The sequence below is a fragment of the Myotis davidii genome, unplaced genomic scaffold (genome assembly GCF_000327345.1).
Source record: "Myotis davidii unplaced genomic scaffold, ASM32734v1 scaffold679, whole genome shotgun sequence".
NCBI classification, from domain to species: domain Eukaryota; kingdom Metazoa; phylum Chordata; class Mammalia; order Chiroptera; family Vespertilionidae; genus Myotis; species Myotis davidii.
In genome coordinates, this window is record NW_006290023.1 from 1,021,070 (window position 1) to 1,044,717 (window position 23,648).

Sequence of the window (23,648 nt, forward strand, 5' to 3'; positions counted from 1 at the left end):
AAAGGGTAGGACGTTTCTTATCTCCATTCCAGGGAGTAAAGATTATGTAGCTTAAGCATGATTGTTTGTAGTTAAAGTGATTAACTACCCACCTGGCACTTGGTTAAGAGGTTTTATTCCCTCCCTAACTTCAGGGGAAAATCCCTACCTAGGGAAACAACCTTTCTTGGAGAGGTGACCTTGGTTAAAACACATAGTGCCAAGAAGGTGAGCAAATATATTAAGAACAGTATGCCATATATGCCAGGTCCCTTGAAACAGCAAGGATGGACCGGCTCCCAGCAAGTAACAACAAAACAAACACCAATATGCAGAAACAGAGAACTGAAGAGAAAGAGCTCTGATGAATGGAATCCGAAATCTCCCATAAAGAACAGTAAAACAGACACGAAAACAGGTAAACCAAGATGCATAGAGAATCAATCTAGGAGTCCAATAGATTAATAGAAATTCCTGAAAGAATGAATGGAAGAAATTATTGAGGAAATAAGAACATTTCATAAGCTGTAAGATGAAGACCATCATTATGAAGTATGAGAACACAGGCGTAACAATCTCAAAAAATTTTAGAATGAAAAAATGGGCCTTATACATATTCAGTCTAGAAATTTCCCATATTCAGACTGGAAGTCTGAGTTGTCATCTAAAATACCAAGAAAACACTTTCTTAAGAAGCCAGCTGAAAATGTATGCCCTGGAAGCCATGGCTCAGTTGTTGGAGCGCTGACCTGTGCACCAGAAGGTTGCAGTTTCGATTCCTGGTCAGAGCACAATACCTACGTTTGATCCCTGGTCAGGGCGCATTTGGGAGGCAACAGATTGATATTTCTCTCTCACACTGATGTTCCTCTTTTCTCCCTTCCTCCCTCCCTCAATAAAAAAAAAAAGTATACCAATCCTCCCCACCCCCCAACACACACACATGAAAACACCCGGGGTCAAAATGACACACTGGACAAGCTACAAAAGCTTTCGGTTCGGAGTGAAGCAGGACTGAGAGCTCTACGCAAAGAGAACTGGTATGTCTCAGTATTGGGAAAGAAAAAAAATGAATAAGTACTCAATCTAATAGAGATTGAAATTTTTATGATTAAATTTATTAAAGATTATGGAAAAGGGTAATTAGCCTAAAAATGGAGTACCATAGTTCCCTTTCTTAGCTTTGAGCTGAATATTGTCATGGCAATATAAATTCTGATGTCTGACTGAACTAAAATTTGCCCTGTAACTATACTGGGAGTATGAGATCAGGGCCTGTTTGTATGTGTATGTACATGTGTGTAAAGAGAAATGAATATATAAGGAATAAAATCTCTATTTGACTTAATAGAAGATAAACGATGTTTTAAAAGAGACGTACTGGTTTCAAACATAAGGAGATCAGAAGTTGCCACTCTGCCCTAACAAGTAAAAAGTTGAGCCAACTGAAAAATCAACAACTCTTCTTGGATCCATCAGAGAAGGGCAGACCTAGGGGCAAATGGCTGAGAGAGAGAGTCAGTCAGAGTACAGGGAGTCACCCCTTATTGAAGCAGAGGCTCACAGGAGCAGAAACTTTCAAATTACAAAGAAAATAAAAATTAAATTAGAAATCCTAAAAGAAGGCAGAGGAAAAAAATAAACACCTTACCTATAGAGCAGGGATGGGAAATGCCCAGCCCAAGGGCCATATAAGGCCCATGAAATCATTTGGTCTGGCCCCACCAAGACATTACAAATGTGTCAATTAAATGTAGTTGATAATACTGCATGGCCTTTGAATGATGTTGTAAATATCCAAATGGCCCTTGGCAGTAAAAAGGTTCCCCTACCCCTACTCTACAGGAAGAAAAATAAGAATTACATTTAACTTCTCCGAAACCATGCAAGCAAGAAGAAAGTGGAGTAATATCTGAAGTGTTAATTAAAAATCCCACCAACCTAGAATTCTATATCCTGCAAAATGATGCCTCAAAAGCAAAGGGGAAAAGGAGACATATGTAATACTTTAAACAATTAAAAAAACAAAAACAAAGGAGAAATACTTACACTTTCCCAAATAAAACATGAAGAGAAACAATGTACTAAATTATGTATATATTGTGTGTATACACCATCAGCTTTTGTATGTGTGTATTGAGTGATAGCAATGATACAAGGGACAGAAGGAAGAAATTAGGATTATTTTGTTATAAGGTACTCACACTACCCATGAAGTGGTTATTGTAATTTGAAAGTGGACTTGGATTAGTTGTAGATATATATTGTGAGTTCTAGGAAAACCACTAAAAAAATTATTGTTTATTTTAATCCTCACCCAAGGATATGTTTTTATTGATTTCAGAGAGTGAGAAAGGGATAGAGAAACATCGATGTGGGAAACATCGATCAGCTGCCTCCTGACCATGCCCTAATTGGGGATTGAACCAGCAACCCAGGTATGTGCCTAATGGGGAATCAAACCCACAGCCTTTTGGTGTATGGGATGATGTTCCAACTACCAGGCCAGGGTAAAAAAACTTTTTTTTTTTTTTAAGTATAATTGATATACTAAGGAAAGAGAAAAAATAGAATCATATAAAATGCTTGATTAAAACCACAAAAGGCAGAAAAAGAGTGAAAGACAAAAATAGGAATAAAAAATAAGGGCAACAAATAGAAAACGGTAATATGGTAGATAAAAATCCAACTATATCAATAATTACTTTCAATGTCAATGTTCTAAATCAGCCGTGGGCAAACTATGGCCTGTGGGCCGGATCCGGCCCGTTTGAAATGAATAAAACTATTGAAAAAAGGGACTGTACCCTTTTATGTAATGATGTTTACTTTGAATTTATATTAGTTCACACAAACACTGCATCCATGCTTTTGTTCCGGCCCTCCGGTCCAGTTTAAGAACCCATTGTGGCCCTCGAGTCAAAAAGTTTGTCCACCCCTGTTCTAAATGCACCAATTAAGACAAATTGTCAGAGTGACTCAAAAAACACAACCTAACTACATGTTGTCTATAAGAAACCCACTTTGCCGAAACCGGTTTGGCTCAGTGGATAGAGCGTCAGCCTGCGGACTGAGAGGTCCCGGGTTCGATTCCGGTCAAGGGCATGTACCTGGGTTGTGGGCACATCCCCGGTGGTGGATGTGCAGGAGGCAGCTGATCGATGTTTCTCTCTCATCGATGTTTCTAACTCTCTCTATCTTTCTCCCTTCCTCTCTGTGAAAAATCAATAAAATATATTTTTAAAAAAAAGAAAAAAAAAACCCACTTTAATATAAAGGCACATTATAGAAAAAAATCAAGTATATATACCAAAATAACAACAAACCTCAAAAAACAAGTGAGCTAATGATAGGAAATACACAACTTCTTTTTTCCTATTATCAAATCTACCAAGAGCGTGTTGCTATTGCAATACTAGAGGCCCTGTGCATGAAACTCGTGTACTTGGGGTGGGGTATCCCTCAGTCCAGCCTGCATTCTCTCACAGTCCAGGAGCCATCAGTTGGACATCCTTAGCACTGACGTGGAGGCGGGGAGGCTCCCACCACCGCCGCTGCGCTCGCCAGCCAGCCATGAGCTGAGCTCAGGGCTTCTGAGCGGTGCTCCCCCTGTGGGAGTGCACTGACCAACAGGGGGCAGCTCCTGTGTTGAGGGTCTTCCCCTGGTGGTCAGTGCGCATCATAGCGACCAGTTGTTCTGCCATTCGGTTGATTTGCATATTAGCCTTTTATTATATAGGACTAGAGGCCTGGTACATGGATTTGTGCACCAGTGGAGTCCCTTGGCCTGGCCTGTGGGGATTAGGCCAAAACCAGATCTCTGACATCTCCCAAGGGGTCCAGGATTGCAAGAGGGCACAAGCCAGGCCAAGGGACCCCACCAGTGTACAATCGGAGATGGGGAGGGACCACAGGCGGTTGGCTGGCTGGGGAGGGATCGGGGAGGGCTTCAGGGCGTGTCCGGTCCATCTCACCCAGTCCTGATTGGCTGTACCCCAGCAGCAAGCTAACCTACTGGTTGGGGTGTCTGCCCCCTGGTGGTCAGTGCGCATCATAGCGACTGCTTGAATGATTGAACGGTTGGACATTTAGCATATTAGACTTTTATTATATAGGATAACATAGATTAAACACACTCAAAATCTTCCTGAGATTTTTCCTGGGCGATCTTTCTTTTCTAGTTATTTTAGCATTCATTCATTCATTTGTAATGTCCATTTGTGGCAATGACAGTGCTATGTGCTCAGCAAATCATTTGGATTTTCTTCCAAACACTTATGACTATGCTTCCCCATCTCCCTTACCATTGGCTGGGAATGGTTTGGCTGAGTACTGGCTGATGGAAATGGGAAGTGATGTATGCCTGTCAGGCCTGGCCATCAGAGCTCTGCAGAATCCACCATTCTAGCTCATTTCCTTCCATGGGAAGTTTGGAGATTTAAAGCTGGCACTGTCACAAAGTGGAGAAGTCTCGATCCCTGGGAACCTGGAGCCTGCCACACTGGAATATTATGGAGCTGCTGAGATGTTGCAATTATTACAGCAGCTCATCTATCCTAATTTAGCATTAGTATTATCAGTAGGAAAGAGAAACGAAAATGCTACTTCCAAAATACAAACCTTTAATAGTGGCCCATTATCTACTGAAGTCCTCAAATGGCATGCATGAAGTGCATGACCTGGCACCATGCACTTCAATCTAAAAATCCCACTGTCCCTCCTAAATGCTCCCTAAACTCTTGGATCTGTTCTTCCCCATTAGAGTACCGATCACAGCTGTATTGTAATTAGTTTGTTATTCATCAGTCCCTTTCACTAGTTCTTGAGTGTCCAATGAGGCAGCAGGGGTCCTCTTCAGAGATGTATCTTCAAAGCTTAATGCTTCATGCTGGGTATATAAAGGATGCTCAGAATGAATTAATGTGCTCTTAAATGTTCATAGCTTCCTAAAATACCATGAAATTTTAGAGCCTGGAAGGTAGGGAAAAGCAATTTTCACTTTATCAAAACATATTCTCTTCTAAAATAAATTCTCAATCCCTGAATAACTGACTGCCTAGCCTAAAGCTCTTACATTACTGGAATGAAACCAAGAGCCAAGAAGCAAATAACATCATTTTGAACTAGAATTAGTTTCTAGACCAAATCCTTAATGGGTTTGTGAAGCTTTAAAAATTCTGACTTCCTAAATTCAGAAATAACTTTTTTCATCTTGAAAATTTGCAACAAAATTATTCCTAGGTATTTTAAATGGAGGTGGATTCTGAGTTATTTCACATAGAAAGTAACCTTAGAGATTTAAAAATCATCACTGTAATTCAAAGCATTCCACTTGAAGGAGACAGGATCAGAAAAGGACTGTATTTTATGCTACTTAGAAATTTTAGGTTTAGTAACAGCCCTTCCATTAAATACAAAAGAATTATTTTAAAATGTATTAAACAGCAACTTTCAAGGTTCAGTCTTAGGTATTACTTTAATAGCACTAATGAAGTATATAGTTATTTTAAAAGCTTATTTTTAAAAATCCATTTTACTCACTGCATATAGAGAACTAGATTTTTTAAAAATGTTTTTTCCTTTACATGGAATATCTTAAGATACAAAGAACCAAATTACTTTTGTTTTTATTTATATGGGAAAAACAACACACAGGCCTTTAGTCAAATAATTTTGTGATATTTATGTTCCATTGCACATATATGAGTTATACAAATTAGTAACACAAGTTATTTCTCAAATTCCAAACATTTTCTAAAATATTATTACAGCAGATGCCTAGGATATTAAAACACTGAGGTGGAAATTATACGCTAAAGAGTTAAATATTACACTGAAAATACTGCATATTTTAATTAGAGAAAAATTAAATTGTGTGCTTATTAAATGCTCTAACAACTAAGTAGCAGGGCAACTAACAACTACAAATAAGTCACAATGGTCCATTTTTATGTATGCATTTATATGATTATCCTTTAGATAATCACTCCTCTTGAAAATGCACAATTAAAACATAGAATCTCTCTACCTAAGATATATGGTGAAGTGTACTGTTTTTTATGACTTTATACAACTACTAAATCAAAGATAAAAGACACCACACTTGGAAAGAAGAAAATATTTTTAAAAGGAAATGGTTTTAATTGAATTAATGAGATGAAAAGATAGTGAAGCCCTGTTTGCTACTTACATGAAAGAAGATTTTAAAAAATAATCACTGCACAAAATACAAAGAGTATGGTTATGCTGTGTTATTAAGTTTTTCTCCATGTTTTTCTTGAATGTTCAAGAACAAATTAAAGTTTCCACGGCAAATTTGTTTTCAAAATGCCGAATTGTGATACAATTGCTGACTTCACGTTTCTGAATGCCTGTTTGGAAGGGAAAAGTAGTTAAATTTTTGGTTCTTTAGTCATAAATATTCATATTAATCCACATAGTTATTATTTAGACATATGGAAATATTCTACTCTATATTCCATTCATTAGCTTGATTTTTTAACATTAAAGAAAATAATTTTCTCTTTTCTGAACTAAATGTCTTAACAGATCTTAATAACAATAATAATGCCATAAGTATAACTTAGAGTTATATCTTAACTGTGGTGGTGATTTGTTGAAACTTCAGACTTAAAAAAGAGAATCTCAAATGCATAATCTGACCTTTAAAAAAAATTATAAACCATTAAGATAATTTAAAAATGTAAGAGATCAAGCAGTAGATTTCAGGTGACTGACTCATCAGGTGAAATAAGTAAAAATGCTAACCAAAGCCAGGAAAGCACTTTTACTGGGTGCTGCAGTTCCAAAGAAATCACACCTTAGTATCTGAATGTCACTTCTTACTTTCCCACAGCTCTGCCACATGTACTTTCATTTTATTTTTATAATGATCTTGAAAGGAAACGGGGAGGCACTATTATCCTTAATATTTAGGTGAGAAAACAAAGGTTAAATGATTTGGCAAAGCTATATTAGTTGTGTCAATGCTCTTAATTCCTCAGCCAAATTCCTTTGTAATTAACCTGACTGTGATTATCTTCACCAAGATCCAAAAGAAAAACAATCTGCTTAGAACCCAGATGCCTGAGCATACACCTGAAGAGCTGCTCTAGACACCCTCTGGATAAGAACCTTTGCTGTGTGGCGATACCAAACAGGATGGAACATTGGCCTGGATGACTCCATGGAAGAAACCTTCCGGCAGCTCAAGGCAATGAGATTTCACATTCACCTATTCTTTCTCTCTAACACGAGTGGATTTAGAGTTAAGATGATTCTTCAGAAATCTACAAATATTATAGAGTGATAGAACAGAGTTGTTTCTCATTCATGGCAAACATATTAAGTCTAGCTTAACACAATGAAGTGAAACAAAAAACTTTTCTGCCAGCACTTTAAAAAGTTATTACCTTTAATGGTATCTCTGCGTTGCAGTTTATAAGTTTCCTTGCCATGGCACAGTCGATAAATAAAGAAACCCAGGTGGTCAAGGTTTTCAATGCGATCAGTGATAACCATGTGTTCGTGAATTAGATATGATTGAGGCAAATAGGTTCCAGCCTACATTTGGAAAAAAATAAATTACATGAATATCTCAAGGCCTACACTGAACAGACAAGGAAAATAAAATTCTTACAGATTATAGTTGAAACAGAGGCTGGCAAACTACTGCCCACCATCTGTTTTTATAAAGTTTTACTGAAAAACAGTCATGCCAATTTGTTTACATATTGTCCATGGTATCAGAATTGAGTAGTTGTAACACAGATTTTATTTTTCTTAAAAGCCTCCTATTTATTCTCTGGCCCTTGAAAACTTAAGTATAATTTTAAAAATTACATATTTAATTTCAAAATTAGAAGAAAAAAATAAAAAACCCCACAAAAACCATGAGTCCTGGTTCCTCACAGCTGTATTTCCAGTAAAATGGGCTCCTATAGGGCTAGTTTCTCAACAAGAATTTCCAAGGTGCTATAGCAGCAGCATTAATACGAAATATTTCAAAACTGTATACCTTTATGTTAATAAGTAACTCCAGTAGGTTTCTGGGTGGCATAACAATGGAAGTGTTCAGAGGAATCACATAGCACTTATCCAGGTTAAGATCTAAATAGGCCGTGAGTTTCTGGGAAGAAAAAGATACATTTTTGTTAGATTAATATTTATAACTCAGGCAACAGCTGTACTTTTAAGAATAATTTATACCATTAAAATGGGTTGGCTTTAGAATATGTAAATCACTTGTATTTCAGTAAGTCAAGACTTTGCTGGGATAAGAATGGAAGTAGAAATGGGAGAAGAAAAATTGAAAAATTAAGAAATAAAATTCTTTTAAAATGTATTTATCTATTTATTGATTTTAGAGAGAGAAAGAAAGGAAAGAACAGAGAGAAAGAAACATCAATTTGTTGTTTCACTTAGTTATGCATTGTTGATTCTTGTATGTGACCTGACTTGGGACTGAACTGCAACCTTGGAGTATGAGGACAACACTCTAACCAAGTGAACTACCTGGCCAGGTTGGAAATAAAATTCTTATCAGGGGTTTGTTTCTATAATAAGCTATTAAAATTAACAGCAAATAACCTATAATCTGATTAAGAGATTCAGTTAGTTCCCTTATTTATAAGCCCTAATGTCCTCCAAGGTATCCATCAATTGTAGATAAAAATGAACTCTCCTATGCATCTAGAATAGTATCCTATCTACACTAATAAAAGAGAAAAATGGTAATTGGCGTACGACGCTACCCTTTTCATTGGCTAATCAGGGCTATATGCAAATTAACTGCCAACTCAGATGGCAGTTAACTGACAACAAAGATGGCGGTTAATTTGCATATGTAGGCACAATGCAGGGAGGCGAAAGGGAAAGCAGGAAAAAGCCCCCTGCCACTGACAGTGATCAGAAACCCAGGTGGGAGCTAAGAGCCGGGGGGCATGATTGGAGAATTGGGCCCCTTTGCTGCCCTGGCCAGTGATAGCAGGAAGTAGGGGTGGAGCCAGCGATGGGAGCTGGGCACAGTCGAAGCTGGCAGTCCCGGTAGCTAGGGGTCCCTTGACTGGGCCTAAAGCGGAGCCCACGATCGCGGGGCCGCTGCCGCTGTGGGTCCCCGCTGCCCGGGCCGGACGCCGCGGCCAGAGGCGTTAGGCCTGGGCAGGGGCAGAGCCTGCAACCACGGGGAGCTGGGGGTCCCCTGCCCAGGCCTGACACCTCTGCCGGAGGCCTCAGGCCTGGGCAAGGGGCCGATCCGGTGATCGGCGATCGGATGGTGATGAGGGTCAACTCCTCTGGCCGAGGCATCAGGCCTAGGCGGGGGGGCGGAGCCAGCAATCTGAGGGGGCTAGGGGTCCCCTGCCCAGGCCTGATGCCTGGGCCAGAGGCATCAGGCCCGGGTTGGGGGCGGAGCCGGGGATTGGGGGGATATGATGGTCCCCTTGCCCAGGCCTAAAGCCTGGGTCAGAGGCATCAGGCTTGGGCAGGGGGTGGACCAAGCGATCAGAGGGAGATGGGGGTCCCCTGCCCAGGCATGATTCCTGGGCCAGAGGCATCAGGCCTGGGCTGGAGGCAGAACCAGTGATGGGGGGAAATGAGGGTCCCCTGCCCAGGCCTGACGCCTCTGGCAGAGGCGTCAGGCCTGGGCAAGGGCCGATCCTGCGATTGGAGGGTGATGGGGGTCAACGCCTGAGGGCTCCCAGTATGTGAGAGGGGGCAGGATGGGCTGAGGGACACACTCCCTCCCCACAACCCAGTGCACAAATTCTGTGTACCGGGCCCCTAGTCCTATATAATAAAAGGCTAATATGCAAATAGACTGAATGGTGGAACAACCAAACAACCAGTCGCTATGAGGTGTGTTGACCACCAGGGGCACATGCAGAACATGGTGGGCATCAGCAGCTGGCGGCAGAGTGCAGAACATGGCGGGTGTCAGCTGCAGCAGGATGGTGGAGCAGGTGAGCAGGGGCGCCAGACCAAGGCAGGGTGCCGGTCGTTGTCATTAGGGCGAGCCTCTGGTGGTTACTGAAAATTCTTTGCTCTCATGCCCGTGGTCCACCCGGCACTTGCACCTGCTGCCGGTGCCGGCCCGCTCACACCCACTGCTGGCGCTGGAGCCACTGCTTGCACCCACTGCCAGCACCCAGCACCGGCACCAATCGCCCCTCCACCTCCCCTTGCTCCTGAGGGACGATCAGGGCTGGCAGCCGCCTCCCACATCCACTGCTGACGACAGCTCTGTTTGCACTTGCTGCTGGCGCCATCAGCAGCGGTGGGAGCAGGGCTGCTGGCAGACAGGGGGCCAGGGGCCATGGCAGGAGAGGGTAGGCGGGGGCATGGAGGATGGGCTGAGACCTGGCCCTGTGCCCACCGCAGCCTTGCGGTCCACAGTTCCTTTCAAGGTGCACAAATTCGTGCACTGGGCTCCTAGTCAATTAATATTATCCTTAGAGAATTGAGTAACAGTCAATTTAATGATTGTCTGTGTTCTTGTGGTTTGGGTGAGAAACCCTGTTTGAGAAAGACTCTCAACAGGATGGTTTTGAGGATTAACATGAGTTAACCATGTAAACATTTAGATTTTAAGAGCTAAGTGTTAGCTATTATTATTTACTATTTGCTTTGGATAAGGTTTATTACCTTGAAGTAATTTTTCAAATTGGCTTATAAATATTCAGCAAATGTATTTTATCAGGGATAAAATGCAATGCCAATTTCAGTGATATGTCTACATGTTCAAAATGGCAAATATGTACTGACTTAACATCTGTATGTAATATGAGAATTTCTGAATTTCTGAATCCTGGTTTAAAAAAACAAAACATTCTTGGGACAGAAATTATTGGGGGAATTTATATATCAACTAGATATTAAATAATACTATTTTATGTTAATTAGATGTGATAATTATGTAGTTATATAAATAAAGTTCTCATTCTTAAGAGATAATAGCTTTATGTATCTAGGGTCAAGTGTTAAAAGTGAGAAAAAGAGATAGGATAAAAATAAAACATATGATAATGAGCCCATCAAATGTTGATAGTTTATTTTTTAGGACAGAAGAAACCCAAGTTCAATTTTTTAAGTAAAAAGTAAACTCTAAATAGAATAAATCAGGAAATACGGAAAACTACAAAAAGCTTAAATTAAAGAACTTGCACTCTTTTTGTAGTTCAGGACATCTGGCTCACCTTGTTAAAGTCATGAACAATGTTGGCAGGATCACTATCTGCAAACTCTGGGACAGGCACACTGATGAATTCAACTTCATCTTCCTCAAAGATCTTAATATTTTCCTCAATTGTCTGGTAGCGAGCAGCTGGGGCATCGGCAGAAGGCTCATTCAAGATGACATCATCTTTGATGTACTTTATTCCACAGTAGTACACGTCATCTGGCTACAGAGGGTTTAAACACTATTTCAGCATTTCAGTAAGAGACAGGTTTTTAAATGTAAGCATTACTTAAGCTGCCACAGCTATCTAAGTAGTAGTTTGCTTGCAAACTCATACTTTTAGATGACAAGTCAGACAGCTTAATTATAGAGTTAACACATTCTTTGGGATCAGGTTTTAAAGTATTGTAAAAAAAAGTTTCAAAAGGAGAAAAACAGCTGATTTTCCCTTTATTCTTTGTGGTTCACAGAAATAGAATATAAAAGCAATTATCCATCTGGTGACAAGTTTGAAGAAACACACAGACCTATTTCTACTTGTAGGCATTATTTTTATAAAAGAATATATTCAGAAATTAATGTTTCTTCTGAAAGAGCATACTTTTATTAAAACTTTTAATATGATTCACTGATTCAATAATTTTTCTATTAGCCAAAAGAGGGATAGTTTTTCTGAAATTTTCAGTCTGATTTTTCCTTAAAATATATCACAATTAAATGGAAAATATTACATTACAGCAAATCATTATAAAGACTGCAAAAAGTAAACATATATAATAAAAACTAGAAGTATATAACAAAACATTAAGACAACAAGTATCTTTGGACAATAAAACTGCAAATGAGTTTTCCTTTATTAAATATATTTCTTATAAAAATTGTATTAGCCAAAACCGGTTTGGCTCAGTGGATAGAGCGTCGGCCTGCGGACTGAAGGGTCCCAGGTTCAATTCCGGTCAAGGGCATGTACCTGGGTTGTGGGCATATCCCCAATAGGGGATGTGCAGGAGGCAGCTGATCGATGTTTCTCTCTCAGCGATGTTTCTAACTCTCTCTCTCCCTTCCTCTCTGTAAAAAATCAATAAAATATATTTTAAAAACAACTGTATTAAACAAGGTTGAGTGGTATTTCAGTAATGTCTATTGATATGCCATCATCTTGAAAAATATAGAAAATGAGCATGAAATTTATACATCTTCTGGCAGACTAATAAAATCTATTTGTCAACACTCTCCCTAAATTTTAAAAATATTAAGAAACATTTGAGGTAGTCATAAAAAGCTCATTTTCCAAGATTACATTAGAAAAAAAACAATAACCTACTGAATTATCACCCAGAAAAATATACCACAAAACAGAGGGGATAATTATAATCAGAAGAAAAATCTGTCTTAACCCACTAGGATTACTATTAAATACTTAAGTTTTAAATAACTTCCATCTTAAGTTACTTCAACATCATTGCTGAAGTCACACAATTCTCTAGAGTAGTGGTTCTCAACCTTGGCTGCACATTAGAATCACCTAGGAATCTTTTTAAAATCCTGATTTCTGGGCCTCAATGAGAATCTTTTAAAAAGATTCCCAGGTGATTCTAATGTGTAGCCAAGGTTGAGAACCACTGCTGTAGAGAAAGTAATGACTGAGAAAGAGGCAGAGAGAAGTACTCCAGTGTATTCTGTGTGTTTAAAGGACTGTCTAAAGGCTGGGCAAACAGGTTTAGGAGACTCAAACACAACTTTCGCCCGAACCGGTTTGGCTCAGTGGATAGAGCAGGGCCCTTCTTCCTAAAATCTCCTGTCCTCTTCCAGCTCCTGATCAGTTGCAGTCACTCTAGTCAATGACATGAATTATTTTTGTAAAAAAAAATTGTAAGTTCGCTTGCTATTCTGTCCCTAGGTTTTTTTTGTTCACCATTATTATTTTAAAAATTTTATTTTTAAAAAAAATTATAAAATAGGACCACGGCTCTGGCTAAGGGCCACAGACTAAAGTGCTGGCTTAGAACAAGTTAGGATCAATTTTCTAACACACTGAAGAAAAGGCAAAAATGGTCTTACTATTTTTCCACTTACTTGAAGTGCAAAGTATTTGTACAGGTATGCCCCTCCTAGAATGACACCTGCAAGCATAAATGCTAGTCCAAAGCACATGCACCAACACCAGGCTCTTCTCTGGCCAACTGGTACCACTTCATCTGGGTCCTAAAATATGAAAACAGACGGATGGTCAATATCATATCTCCAGTCAGAATCACAGAAAGGTCAGGATTGAAAGAAACCTTCAGGATTATTGTTTTATAAACTAAGAGACCAAGGAGTCAGGTCTCTAATCAAGATCAAAGCAGTGGCACCAAAACTCATCACAGTGCCTCTGGAGCTATGAAACCAGTCCCTTGGGAGAGTTCTGTCTTCTAACTCTCAACACCCCATCTGCTATCCATATCTCTCTAGTAATAACATACTCCATAATTTCTATTTTCCATGCACAACATTTGGTGATTTAATGTCTTCTAACCTTTAAAAATTCAGAAAAGGTTACAACACAACTTTGTCATGCAATATTATGGTGCTGAGCCTTGTATATTATAACTAGAGTATAACAGATTACTTGCAGCAGAAAAATGGTCTAGGAAATTTTTTAAAAAGACCTTTCTAGGAAAGATTCAATTAAAAAATCAAACCCTTATAGAGTCAAAAGACATACAACTAGCATACAATTGCTAGAATTTTTATTTTGATTAACCCAAGGAAATAATTTAACATTAGAATGTCATCTGGGGTAAAGTCCTGAGATACTCCTTTTGCCCTCCTAACTCAGTTCCTCTACTCTGTCACTTCGGAGTAATAGTTAATTTCTTATAGTACTTGTACCCAGTTTCATATGAAACAGCAGACAAAGGAGATTATCTGCTGGAATTACATTACTAGTGGTTCAAAAAAATAATATAGTCAATAACATTGTGGTAGCTGTTATTGTACTAGACAATTACATATGTCTAGTAATTGTATGGTGTTAGATGGGTATTGGAAATATCGGGGGAACACTTGGCAAAGTTGTGATTGTCTAACCATCAAGCTGTCAGAACATTAAACTGTGCTAGAGTAGGTATACTTGTCAATGTACTGTATACTAACATAACAAGTGAACTGCAAGGGAGTAGTACATAATGAGAATAAGACTAGAAGAATTTATTAAGTCATGTAAGATATTCCACACCTGTGAATAAAAACTTATTAAGAATTTCATGAAGCTATAAGGCAGTGGTTCTCAACCTGTGAGTCGCGACCCCTTTGGGGGTCAAACGACCCTTTCACAGGAGTCACCTAAATACATCCTGCGTATCAAATATTTACATTACGATTCATAACAGTAGCAAAATTACAGTTATGAAGTAGCAACGAAAATAATTTTATGGTTGGGGGTCATCACAACATGTGGAACTGTATTAAAGGGTCGTGGCATTAGGAAGGTTGAAAACCACTGCTATAAGGTAAAATGAAAATTAATGATAAAGTACAGTGTTTTGCTTGAGCCCTTAGGAGATAAGAATTCATTCCAAGCATAATTTTAAGATGGAGGCATAGTGGGGGGGTGGAAATAATCATTTCTAAACATTTGGTACCAGCTGTTGAGACAGTCAAAAGTGTGTACAACACCGACTGTTTGGCAGGCTCTCTTTTCTAGTAGCACATAAGTGAATAGCCAAAGAGCATGGGCTGACACTTGTAAAAGAATATACAGCCCTAACTTTCAAATTAATGACAAGTTTCCAGGCCTTTTGGTATATCATTTTTAACTGGCCAGTAAACAATAATTTCAAGAATGTCTACTACAGTGGTCCCCAACCTTTTTTGGCCATGCCCCACCTAAAGCATCTCCTGATGCCTCCCCCAGCCCCGCCTCCCCGGACATATAATTCTTATTATTCAAAAAGTGAACTCCTATTCACATGGAGGAAGCCTAAAAGGCCATTAACTTGGTCTAAACAAACTTCCAAAGAACATGGCATCCATGAAAGAGAAAAATGAAAGAACAAAAGAACAGCTGAAGTACTGAGGAAGAAATCACTAAGAAATTGTTAATAATAATATGCAGCAATATGAAAAATAGCAAAGTTTCAAAACACATAACTGAAATGCACAAATGTCACAATATATATTTATATACAGTATATGAGGCCCCTAGGACCATAAGAAATGCAAAAAATTCACTGTTAACTCATTCTCGAATGCCCCCCTTAAAAAATCAAATTGCCTCCACATTGAAAACCACTGGTCTACTATGTTCTAGGCATTGGTTAGATAGCCTCTGTCAAGAAGAGATCATACAAAATCAGTCTGGAAAATAAATATGCAAAGAGAACATAAATATGGCATGGGTTCTAATAAAGAATGTAGAGAGCACAGAAGAAGGGATGATAGTGTTTGAAGAAGACTACCTAAGGGAGAACCTACTGGAATGGAATATTGAAGAACAAATATTCATTACTCACACAGAAGACAGAGTTGAGGGGCAAAAAAATGAATAAAATCATCAAGCTAAAATGTGTATCTCCAAGGGCTTCATGTGGTATGGCTAGAGTGCCCAATATGGTGGGAAAGGGTACAAGAAATGAGAATGGAGAAGTCAATGGGGCAGACCAAAGGAGAGGTATCTGGAGTGCCTCAGTTGGATGGAGCATCATCCCAGACACCAAAAGGTTGCAGGTTTGATTCCTGGTCAGCGCACATATCTATGTTGTGAGTTCAATCCCCTGTTGGGGTGCATATGGGAGGCAACTGATTTGATGTTTCTCTCTCACATCAATGTTTCCCCCCCACCCCCATCTCTAAAACCAATAAAATAAAATTTCTTAAGGTCTCTGCTTTGCACCATGTGAGGATACAAAGAGAAAATAGCCATCTGCACCAGGAAGCAGGCTTTCACAAGAACTGAATCTGCCTACACCTTGATCTGGGGCTTCCCAGCTTCTAGACTGTGAGAAATAAATGTTTTGTTGAAGCTAAAAACAAACAAACAAACAAAAAAAAACAAATAAAACATTAAGACGATGACAGTAAGACAAAAAAATTTAAGTTTCTCAAAGAATTTAATTTACAAAATACTTATCCACAGACCATTGTTCAGCACAACATTGTGAACCACGGCTTATGAATCAGAAAATTATCGCCAAATTATGGAGCCAAAGTCCATACACTACAGTCATGAAATACTATCAGGTATTTAAAGTTCATCTAATCTCTTTTCTTCTCTAAATTCATAGTGATCACATTCTACTTTGCATTAGAATAACTCAGATACAGATCTTTTCTTTCCCTGCTAGGCTACAAGGATCTTGTAAGTATTCATTCATATTCATTTTGTATTACAGTCATACAGGCATGTGCTACATGTTTCAGCTAAGGATATGCATATATGAAGGTGGTCCCATCTATACTAATAAAAGGGTAATATGCTAATTAGGCCAGATAGATCGGACATCCTTCCGAACAAAGCCACAGTGGCTGTGAGAGCTGGCAGTGGCAGCAGCAGCCAGGAGCTGCCGTGACACGCACTGGCCATTGACAGAGAAACAGCATTGGCAACACTGCTTCCCCCAAGTGGGACACAGGCCCCACCAACACCTGAGCAACAGCCGACCAAATCATAGCTGATGTTGCTGAAACCCCATGGTGCAAAATGGCCCAGCCCAGCCCAGAAACGGTCGCTGTGGGTGCTGGGTAATGACATCACATAGCAATGCCCGGCTCCCTCACCCTAGTGACTAGCCTCCTTGCAGTTTATTCAGCCCAGGAACATGACTTGCTTTATAGCCAGGTGCAAACATTTCACATTTTAACCCAATGTCTGTTAAGCATTTTCCCGTGCCTCATGTGACCTATAATAATAATCTGCTTTGTGTTGATATTTACTGCTATATTGCTGACAATTACCTGAAAGAAAAGCTGGGGTGCCTGAAAGCAGGTCTAATTAAGCAAGTTTATTCTCTATCTATAAAAGGCTAAGTTGATTCACGCATGCACAATACATATAAAACACTAGCTGTTGCCAATTGCATGCGTGTTTCGATATGTCATTGTCGATCGTCAATTTGGTTGACACTTCTAGTATAGAGAAAGGGAAAATAGTGATATTAAAATATGCCTTCTAATTAATGTCCTTTCATTGTGCACAAATCTGGGCACCGGGACACTACTAAGATTTTAATGGAACTGAAAAATTGCTATCCGCTAGTGATGTCAAAGCTGCTGTAATGCAATGTGTTACTCCTGCTTGTGGTGATAGTGGTGTAAACAAATCTACTGTGCTGCCAGTTGTATAAAAGTATAACACATATAATTATGTAGTACATAATATTTGATAATGATAAAAATGACAATGTTGCTGGTTTATGTATTTACTAGAGTATACTTTTAATCTCTTATTTAGAGTGTACTCTTTTTTTCACTTATCAAAAAAAGGTTTGCTGGCCCTAACCAGTTCGGCTCAGTGACTAGAGCATTGGCCTGGGGACTGAGGGGTCCCAGGTTTGATCCCCAGTAGGGAGTGTGCAGGAGGCAGCCAGTCAATGATTCTCTCCCATCACTTATGTTTCTCTCTCTCTCTCCCTCTTCATTCCTCTCTGGAAACAATAAAAATCTATTTAAAAACAAAAAGTTTGCTGTAAAGCACCATGCCATGTTACATGGAAATAGCCTCATATATCTCCTGTCCACCTCATCTTTTTTTTTTTTTTTAAATACGGAATGCTTCACGAATTTGCGTGTCATCCTTGCGCAGGTGCCATGCTTATCTTCTCTGTATCGTTCCAATTTTAGTATATGTGCCGCTGAAGCGAGCACTTGCCACCGCATCTTGATTGCATCATCTTCTCTTGTGCTTGATTTAATCTCTTATTGTTTTGTACAGTACATGTTGTAACAGGCTTGTAGCCTAGGAGCAACAGGTTGTACCATATAACGTAGGTATGTATGTAGGAGGCTATACCACCTAAGTTTGTGCAAGTATACTCTATAATGTTCACGCAATGACAAAATCGCCTAACATATTTCTCAGTATGGATCCCTGTCATTAGGCAGTACTGCTAGCTTACAGCCAACCTTGGCATTTAGTTGGTTCTCAACAAATATTTGATGGGTGAATAAAATTTGTATCTTTTTTAAGCTTAATTTTTCCTAAATAACCCATGTTAAGTTACATTAGCAGCCAGCATGATAATGATACGGGTGGTGCAACATAAGAATTTGTGGCTATTTAGCAAAGAACAGCAGCCCTAAGTACTTAGCCCAGTTCAACATTTATTAAGGGCCTGTTATTTGCAATGTACTGTGCTAGAACCTATGGGAAATTCAAGTGTGATTAAGACCTGACTCATATCTTGATTAAGACATGGCTCATATCTTAAGCAATTTACAGCCAAAGTTAACTTATGCATGACAAATAAATGACATGCCATATTACAATCTGTGTCATGGAGAGGAATTAAAGAATATTCAAGATATATAAGTTTTAAACTAGCAATTTATTAAGTGTATTTTAAATAATTAAATTTTAACACTTGAAAGAGTAAGCTTAAAGAAAAAAGCCACATATAAAATTTAAGAAGAAAAACCCCTCAACCATCTCAAAATATGTAGAAAATACAATTGTCAAACTCCAATTCCCATTCATAATAAAATCTTTTTGCAAAAAAGAGGTGAGATTCCTTAACATAAATAAAGCTAGTCCTAAGAAACCTGTATCAAACCTCACCCTTAATGGTGAAACTTCAGACTTATACCATACCCTTTCAATACAAAAATATGAGGAATGCCCACTAAAATTGATTTTTGGTTTCCTTTCAACATTGTACTAGAGATCCGAGCTCGTACACAAATGACAAGAACATGAACGGATATAAAGATTAAGAAAGAGAACACAAAACTGCCATGTGTAAATGATATAACTGTAGAAAATCTGAAAGTCAAATTATTCAAACCAATTAAAAGTTCAGCAAGACTGTAGAAGATCAGTAATTAAAAATCAACTGAGTCATTATTCATAATTGTCTCAAAATAGAAACACAAATATCCACTGATGAATGGATAAATTGTGGTATATTTATAATGAATCAAAAACATGCAAGTGAAAGAAGCCCAATGCAAAAGACTACTTACTGCATGATTCCATATTTATGAAATTCCAGAAAAGGCAAAACTATAGTGACAAAAAGCAAGTTAGTGGTTGCCATGGCCAAGGGCTGGTGAAGGAAGATTGAAAAGACATGAGGAAACCTTTTAGCCTAATGGAAATGTTTCATATCTTGAATGTCGTGGTGAAATACGACTTTATACAGTTACTACAAATTCAATTAAATTGTACATATAATATGGGTCAATTTTATTGCATGTAAATTTTATTTCAATATGGGGAACGAGGGAAAAATCAACAGAAATCCTACATATCAGGCAATAAAAATCTAACAACACCGAAGGCTGGAGAAAGTATGGAACAATGAGAATTGAAACCTTTCATAGAAATGACAGGAGTTAGTACAATTGCTTTGGGGAATACCTTGGCGGCACCTAATAAAATTAAAGATACACACCTATGACCAGCAATTCCATTCCTAGGACTATAGCCTTAGATATCCTTTTGTGTACATACATAAAGATATAACTCCAATAATGGTTACTGTAGAATTGTCAATAAGAATATCGGAAATAACCTAAATATCCATCAAGTGGAGAATTAAGTATTGTAGGTTCATATAATAATAGTTAAAATGAAATCAACTAGCATTGCTGATTTTGAGATAAATCTCAAAAACATAATGCTGAACAAAAGACAAAACAAAACACAAACCAAGTAATATGCGTAATACATAGAGTAAATACTAAGACTTTAAAAATATAAAATATTAGATTCTCTTTGTTTTTGTATGCTTATATTATTTAAATTTTTTTTGTTTATTAATCCTCAACTGAGGATATTTTTCCCATTGCTTTTTCAGAGACAGTGGGAAGGAGGGAGAAGAAACATCTATGTGAGAGAAGACACATCAACTGGTTGCCTTCCACACATGTCCTGATGGGGGGCAGGCAGTGAATGCACAACCCAGGTACGTGCCCTTGACCAAGAATTGAACCTGAGACCCTTAGGTGCGCAGGCTGGTGCTCTAGCCACGCTGGCCAGTGCTATAATTACTTCTTAATTAAAGAACAACAAAAAATCAACAAGAAAAATCACTCGTGAACAAGAGCTTCTTCACTGGGGTATATAACATTACCTGGCCTAATTTAAAACAAATTGCAGAAACATAACCTCCCTATGTACTGCAATAAAACTGGTTCACCTTAAATTATGCTGATGTGAGGTAAGAGATCTCCCGCAGGTGCTGTACAATTATCATTTCATTAATCTTTCTAAAACCTCAAGTGTTTACCCCAGTTTATAATTGAAGACACTAAGCACACGCTGGCCTACAATCATTCCTCAACAGCAGGTATAGAAAGACACGGCATTCAAAAGCATTTTCAGTCTTGCTCGGTACTAATTTCTAGTTCAAATAAATCTTTATGATAAAGTAAAATTGCTTAATTACATCTTAAGCAAAATGAAGGACAAAATCTCTTCTTGTGTTTCAATTAGTTAAGAATTAGGTCACCTTAATCATTTCCCTAAGGAGCTTCAGAAAGGTGCTTCAGTTATAAACTTAACTCAGACAAAATGCAAGGGTTTTCATCTAATTTTTATTCTGATCCCATACTAACAAAGCAATTTATATACCCAGGCACTTCTATTTGAGCCTCCTTTTTAGGAAGAATGAAAAAAACATTTTTTCAAAAGCTCTCAGATATACTATTTTGCATTATTATAGCAAATGAACAATGCTTTAAGAACCAAAGTACTAAGAAAAAAAATATCTCTTAGGGTTAAAAATTATATTACATTAAAAAAAGTGACATCATAAACACTTCAGGTATAAAAATGAGACAGAAATATAGAAAAGAACCAATATAATTTATTCAACTCAGAGTAACATGAGCTACTGAACCTTCTGAACTAGATTTAGTTATTTAGAAATGCACATTTGAAAACATATTTGGTGAAAGGTTCAGAGTGGGCCGGGGTCACGCACCTATGACATGAGGCCATAATGTATCAAAAAAGATTTTATTGCCCTAGCTGGTTTGGCTCAATGGATAGAGCGTCGCCTGTGGACTGAAGGGTCCCAGGTTCGATTCCGGCCAAGGGCACATGCCTGGGTTTTGGGTTCGATCCCCAGTGGTGGGCGTGCAGGAGGCGACCAATCAATGATTCTCTCTCATCATTGATGTTTCTATCTCTCTCTCCCTCTTCTTTCCTCTCCGAAATCAATAAAGAAACATATATGAAAAAAAAAAAGATTTTATTCCAGGCACCTGTGTGCAGGTGGGCTGAGTCTGACAAAATGGAGTCAGCAAAGAGAGAAAAGGTTTTTATTAATTTTTGCTGGTTGTAAGCTGGTCTGCTGACCTAAGGGTCCAGTTGTCCTTGGTTCCTCCCAGCGTCAGATAGCTAGTGGTTTTCTGGGCTATGCGGTGCTCAAGGCTGCAAGCTTTCTGCAAGATATCTGCTAAGCACAATAAGTTTTTCTCTTTCCCGTTTTATCTCCTTAACCCTTCCATGTGGTAATATGGATAAATATGGGGATGCACAGGCCAGCTGCCCATGGATGTGCCATTTGGCCTGTGTACTATTTTCCAAAATACAGAATTAGTCGCCAACATTTTGAAAAATCAAATGATTCAAATCTTTAAAAATGGATTTCTGATTAATGGTCTAGTTTTCTCAACTCCTTTCTCATCATTTTTGCCCCTAGTTGAAAACAAAACATTCCAAGTTCTTTTCTACATCACAGGGTTTTGAACCTTGACCTTCATTTCTAGCTATGACTAGGGATGCTCCCTTCCAAGAACCCAATTTTATAAAACAACCAGTCTAAACCAGTTCCCCATATAAAGGATTTTGAGTTCTGGGTTTTAGAGACTAAATTAATATGGTTAATAAAGCACCTTAATCTTTTAAATAACGGAACAGGCATTCTTTTACAAAGAACAAATCCAAACAGTTGGCATCAGCAAACAACAAAAAAAAATGGTGGCAGAGAAGAGCAGGGATTGGATAAGCCCAAAGAAAACTCTGGTCCAAGGGCTACAGAAATCAAACTGCTGGTCCAGACAACTCCCAGTTTCCAAAAAAGATAAAACAATGAGAATGACGGAAGGCTACATAGGTTATAATACCATCTATATGACATTCTAGAAAAGGCAAACTCTAGGAACAGAAAACTGGGACAGGAGTGAGAGACAGGAATGACTACAAGTGATATGAAGGATTTGGGGGGGGGGCGGGGGATTTGAGGAAAATATTCTGTATATGACTGTATACACTTGTCAAAATTACCAGAACTGTATACCTAAAAAGGCCAAATTTTCCAGTATTCAATACTCCAGTAAACTCGAATTCCTTTCCTTTCTCAACTTATGAGCAGCAAGGACAGGTTTTGTGTGTGTGTGTTTTATTTTCCTAAGACCCAATTAAATGATACTAAAGAAGCTGAAAAAGGTACAAATCTGTAAGAAAAAGAAGAGAAAAATAAGACTGATATCAGACAAGAAATGTCAAAATTTTAGAGGACAAAAAACAGCTGGACAAGTGGTATTTTAACTTTCCCATCTCAATTACTTCATCATAAGTGTGCGTTATCTGATAGGGTTGTTGTGGGGATTAAATGAGAAAATATATGAGGCATTTAAATCATTGTTGGGTACATAGTAAATACGAACTGCTTAATAAACGATAGCTGTCATTTCCTTCACCAGCTGATTTAGCTGAGAGAGATAAGCTGAAATAAAAATCTACTAAGGTTGAAGCAAATAAAAAGCAATCTACAAAAAAAAAAAGCAATCTACAATTGAAAAGGCCAATTGCAAAAAGACTTACATTACTGGACAACAAAATTAAATCCCTTTCCATTCCAGTAAGAATTTTAAAATAAACAAACAAAAACCTTGGTTATCATTTAAAATCTACTTTAAAAATTCCAAAATGCTCTCCTAACTATAATCTTAGACGCACAAAAGTTATGTCAGAGATTGCTCCAATTTAGTATTTTTAAGCTATAAAGACAGCAAACGTTTGTTTGCATTTTCTTATTCATTTAAATCAGTATTTGACTTTTCAAACAAGATTGCTACAATCTCAGCTATGGTGACAAAAGTCCACATGGGAAATGCTGTGTCTGACATAGCAAAAGAAAGCAGTTTTTCAAGTGATTATCATTACATGAATAGAGTTATTATACTATTCTGTACTTGGAATAGGGGGAGATTTAAAAATGAGAAATTAATCTATAATTACAATGTCTACAAAACACATTTCTCATTAATGAACATCCTTTACTGTTAAAAAACCCTACAATATACAAGTAGCAATACAGGCACAAAAAGAAATTAAAATTTAAAG

The 23,648-nt window shown here is 38.2% G+C and overlaps 1 protein-coding gene across 2 annotated transcripts in view; it reads right to left on the minus strand.

Annotated features, from left to right (window-relative positions):
* Window positions 1-5,641: 5,641 nt before the first annotated feature.
* ITM2B (integral membrane protein 2B) overlaps window positions 5,642-23,648 on the minus strand; it is a 28,214-nt gene continuing 10,207 nt past the window's right edge. The window contains exons 2-6 of one of the 2 annotated variants that reach the window (XM_015563263.1): window positions 13,217-13,360; window positions 11,172-11,378; window positions 7,997-8,107; window positions 7,392-7,542; window positions 5,642-6,350 (exon numbers count right to left, since the gene is read on the minus strand). In XM_015563263.1, coding sequence (XP_015418749.1) covers window positions 6,265-6,350; window positions 7,392-7,542; window positions 7,997-8,107; window positions 11,172-11,378; window positions 13,217-13,309 — 648 coding nt within the window. In that variant the 5' untranslated portion in view covers window positions 13,310-13,360 and the 3' untranslated portion in view covers window positions 5,642-6,264. The remainder of the gene's footprint in view (window positions 6,351-7,391; window positions 7,543-7,996; window positions 8,108-11,171; window positions 11,379-13,216; window positions 13,361-23,648) is intronic. The other variant, XM_006762736.2, reaches the window with a different exon arrangement.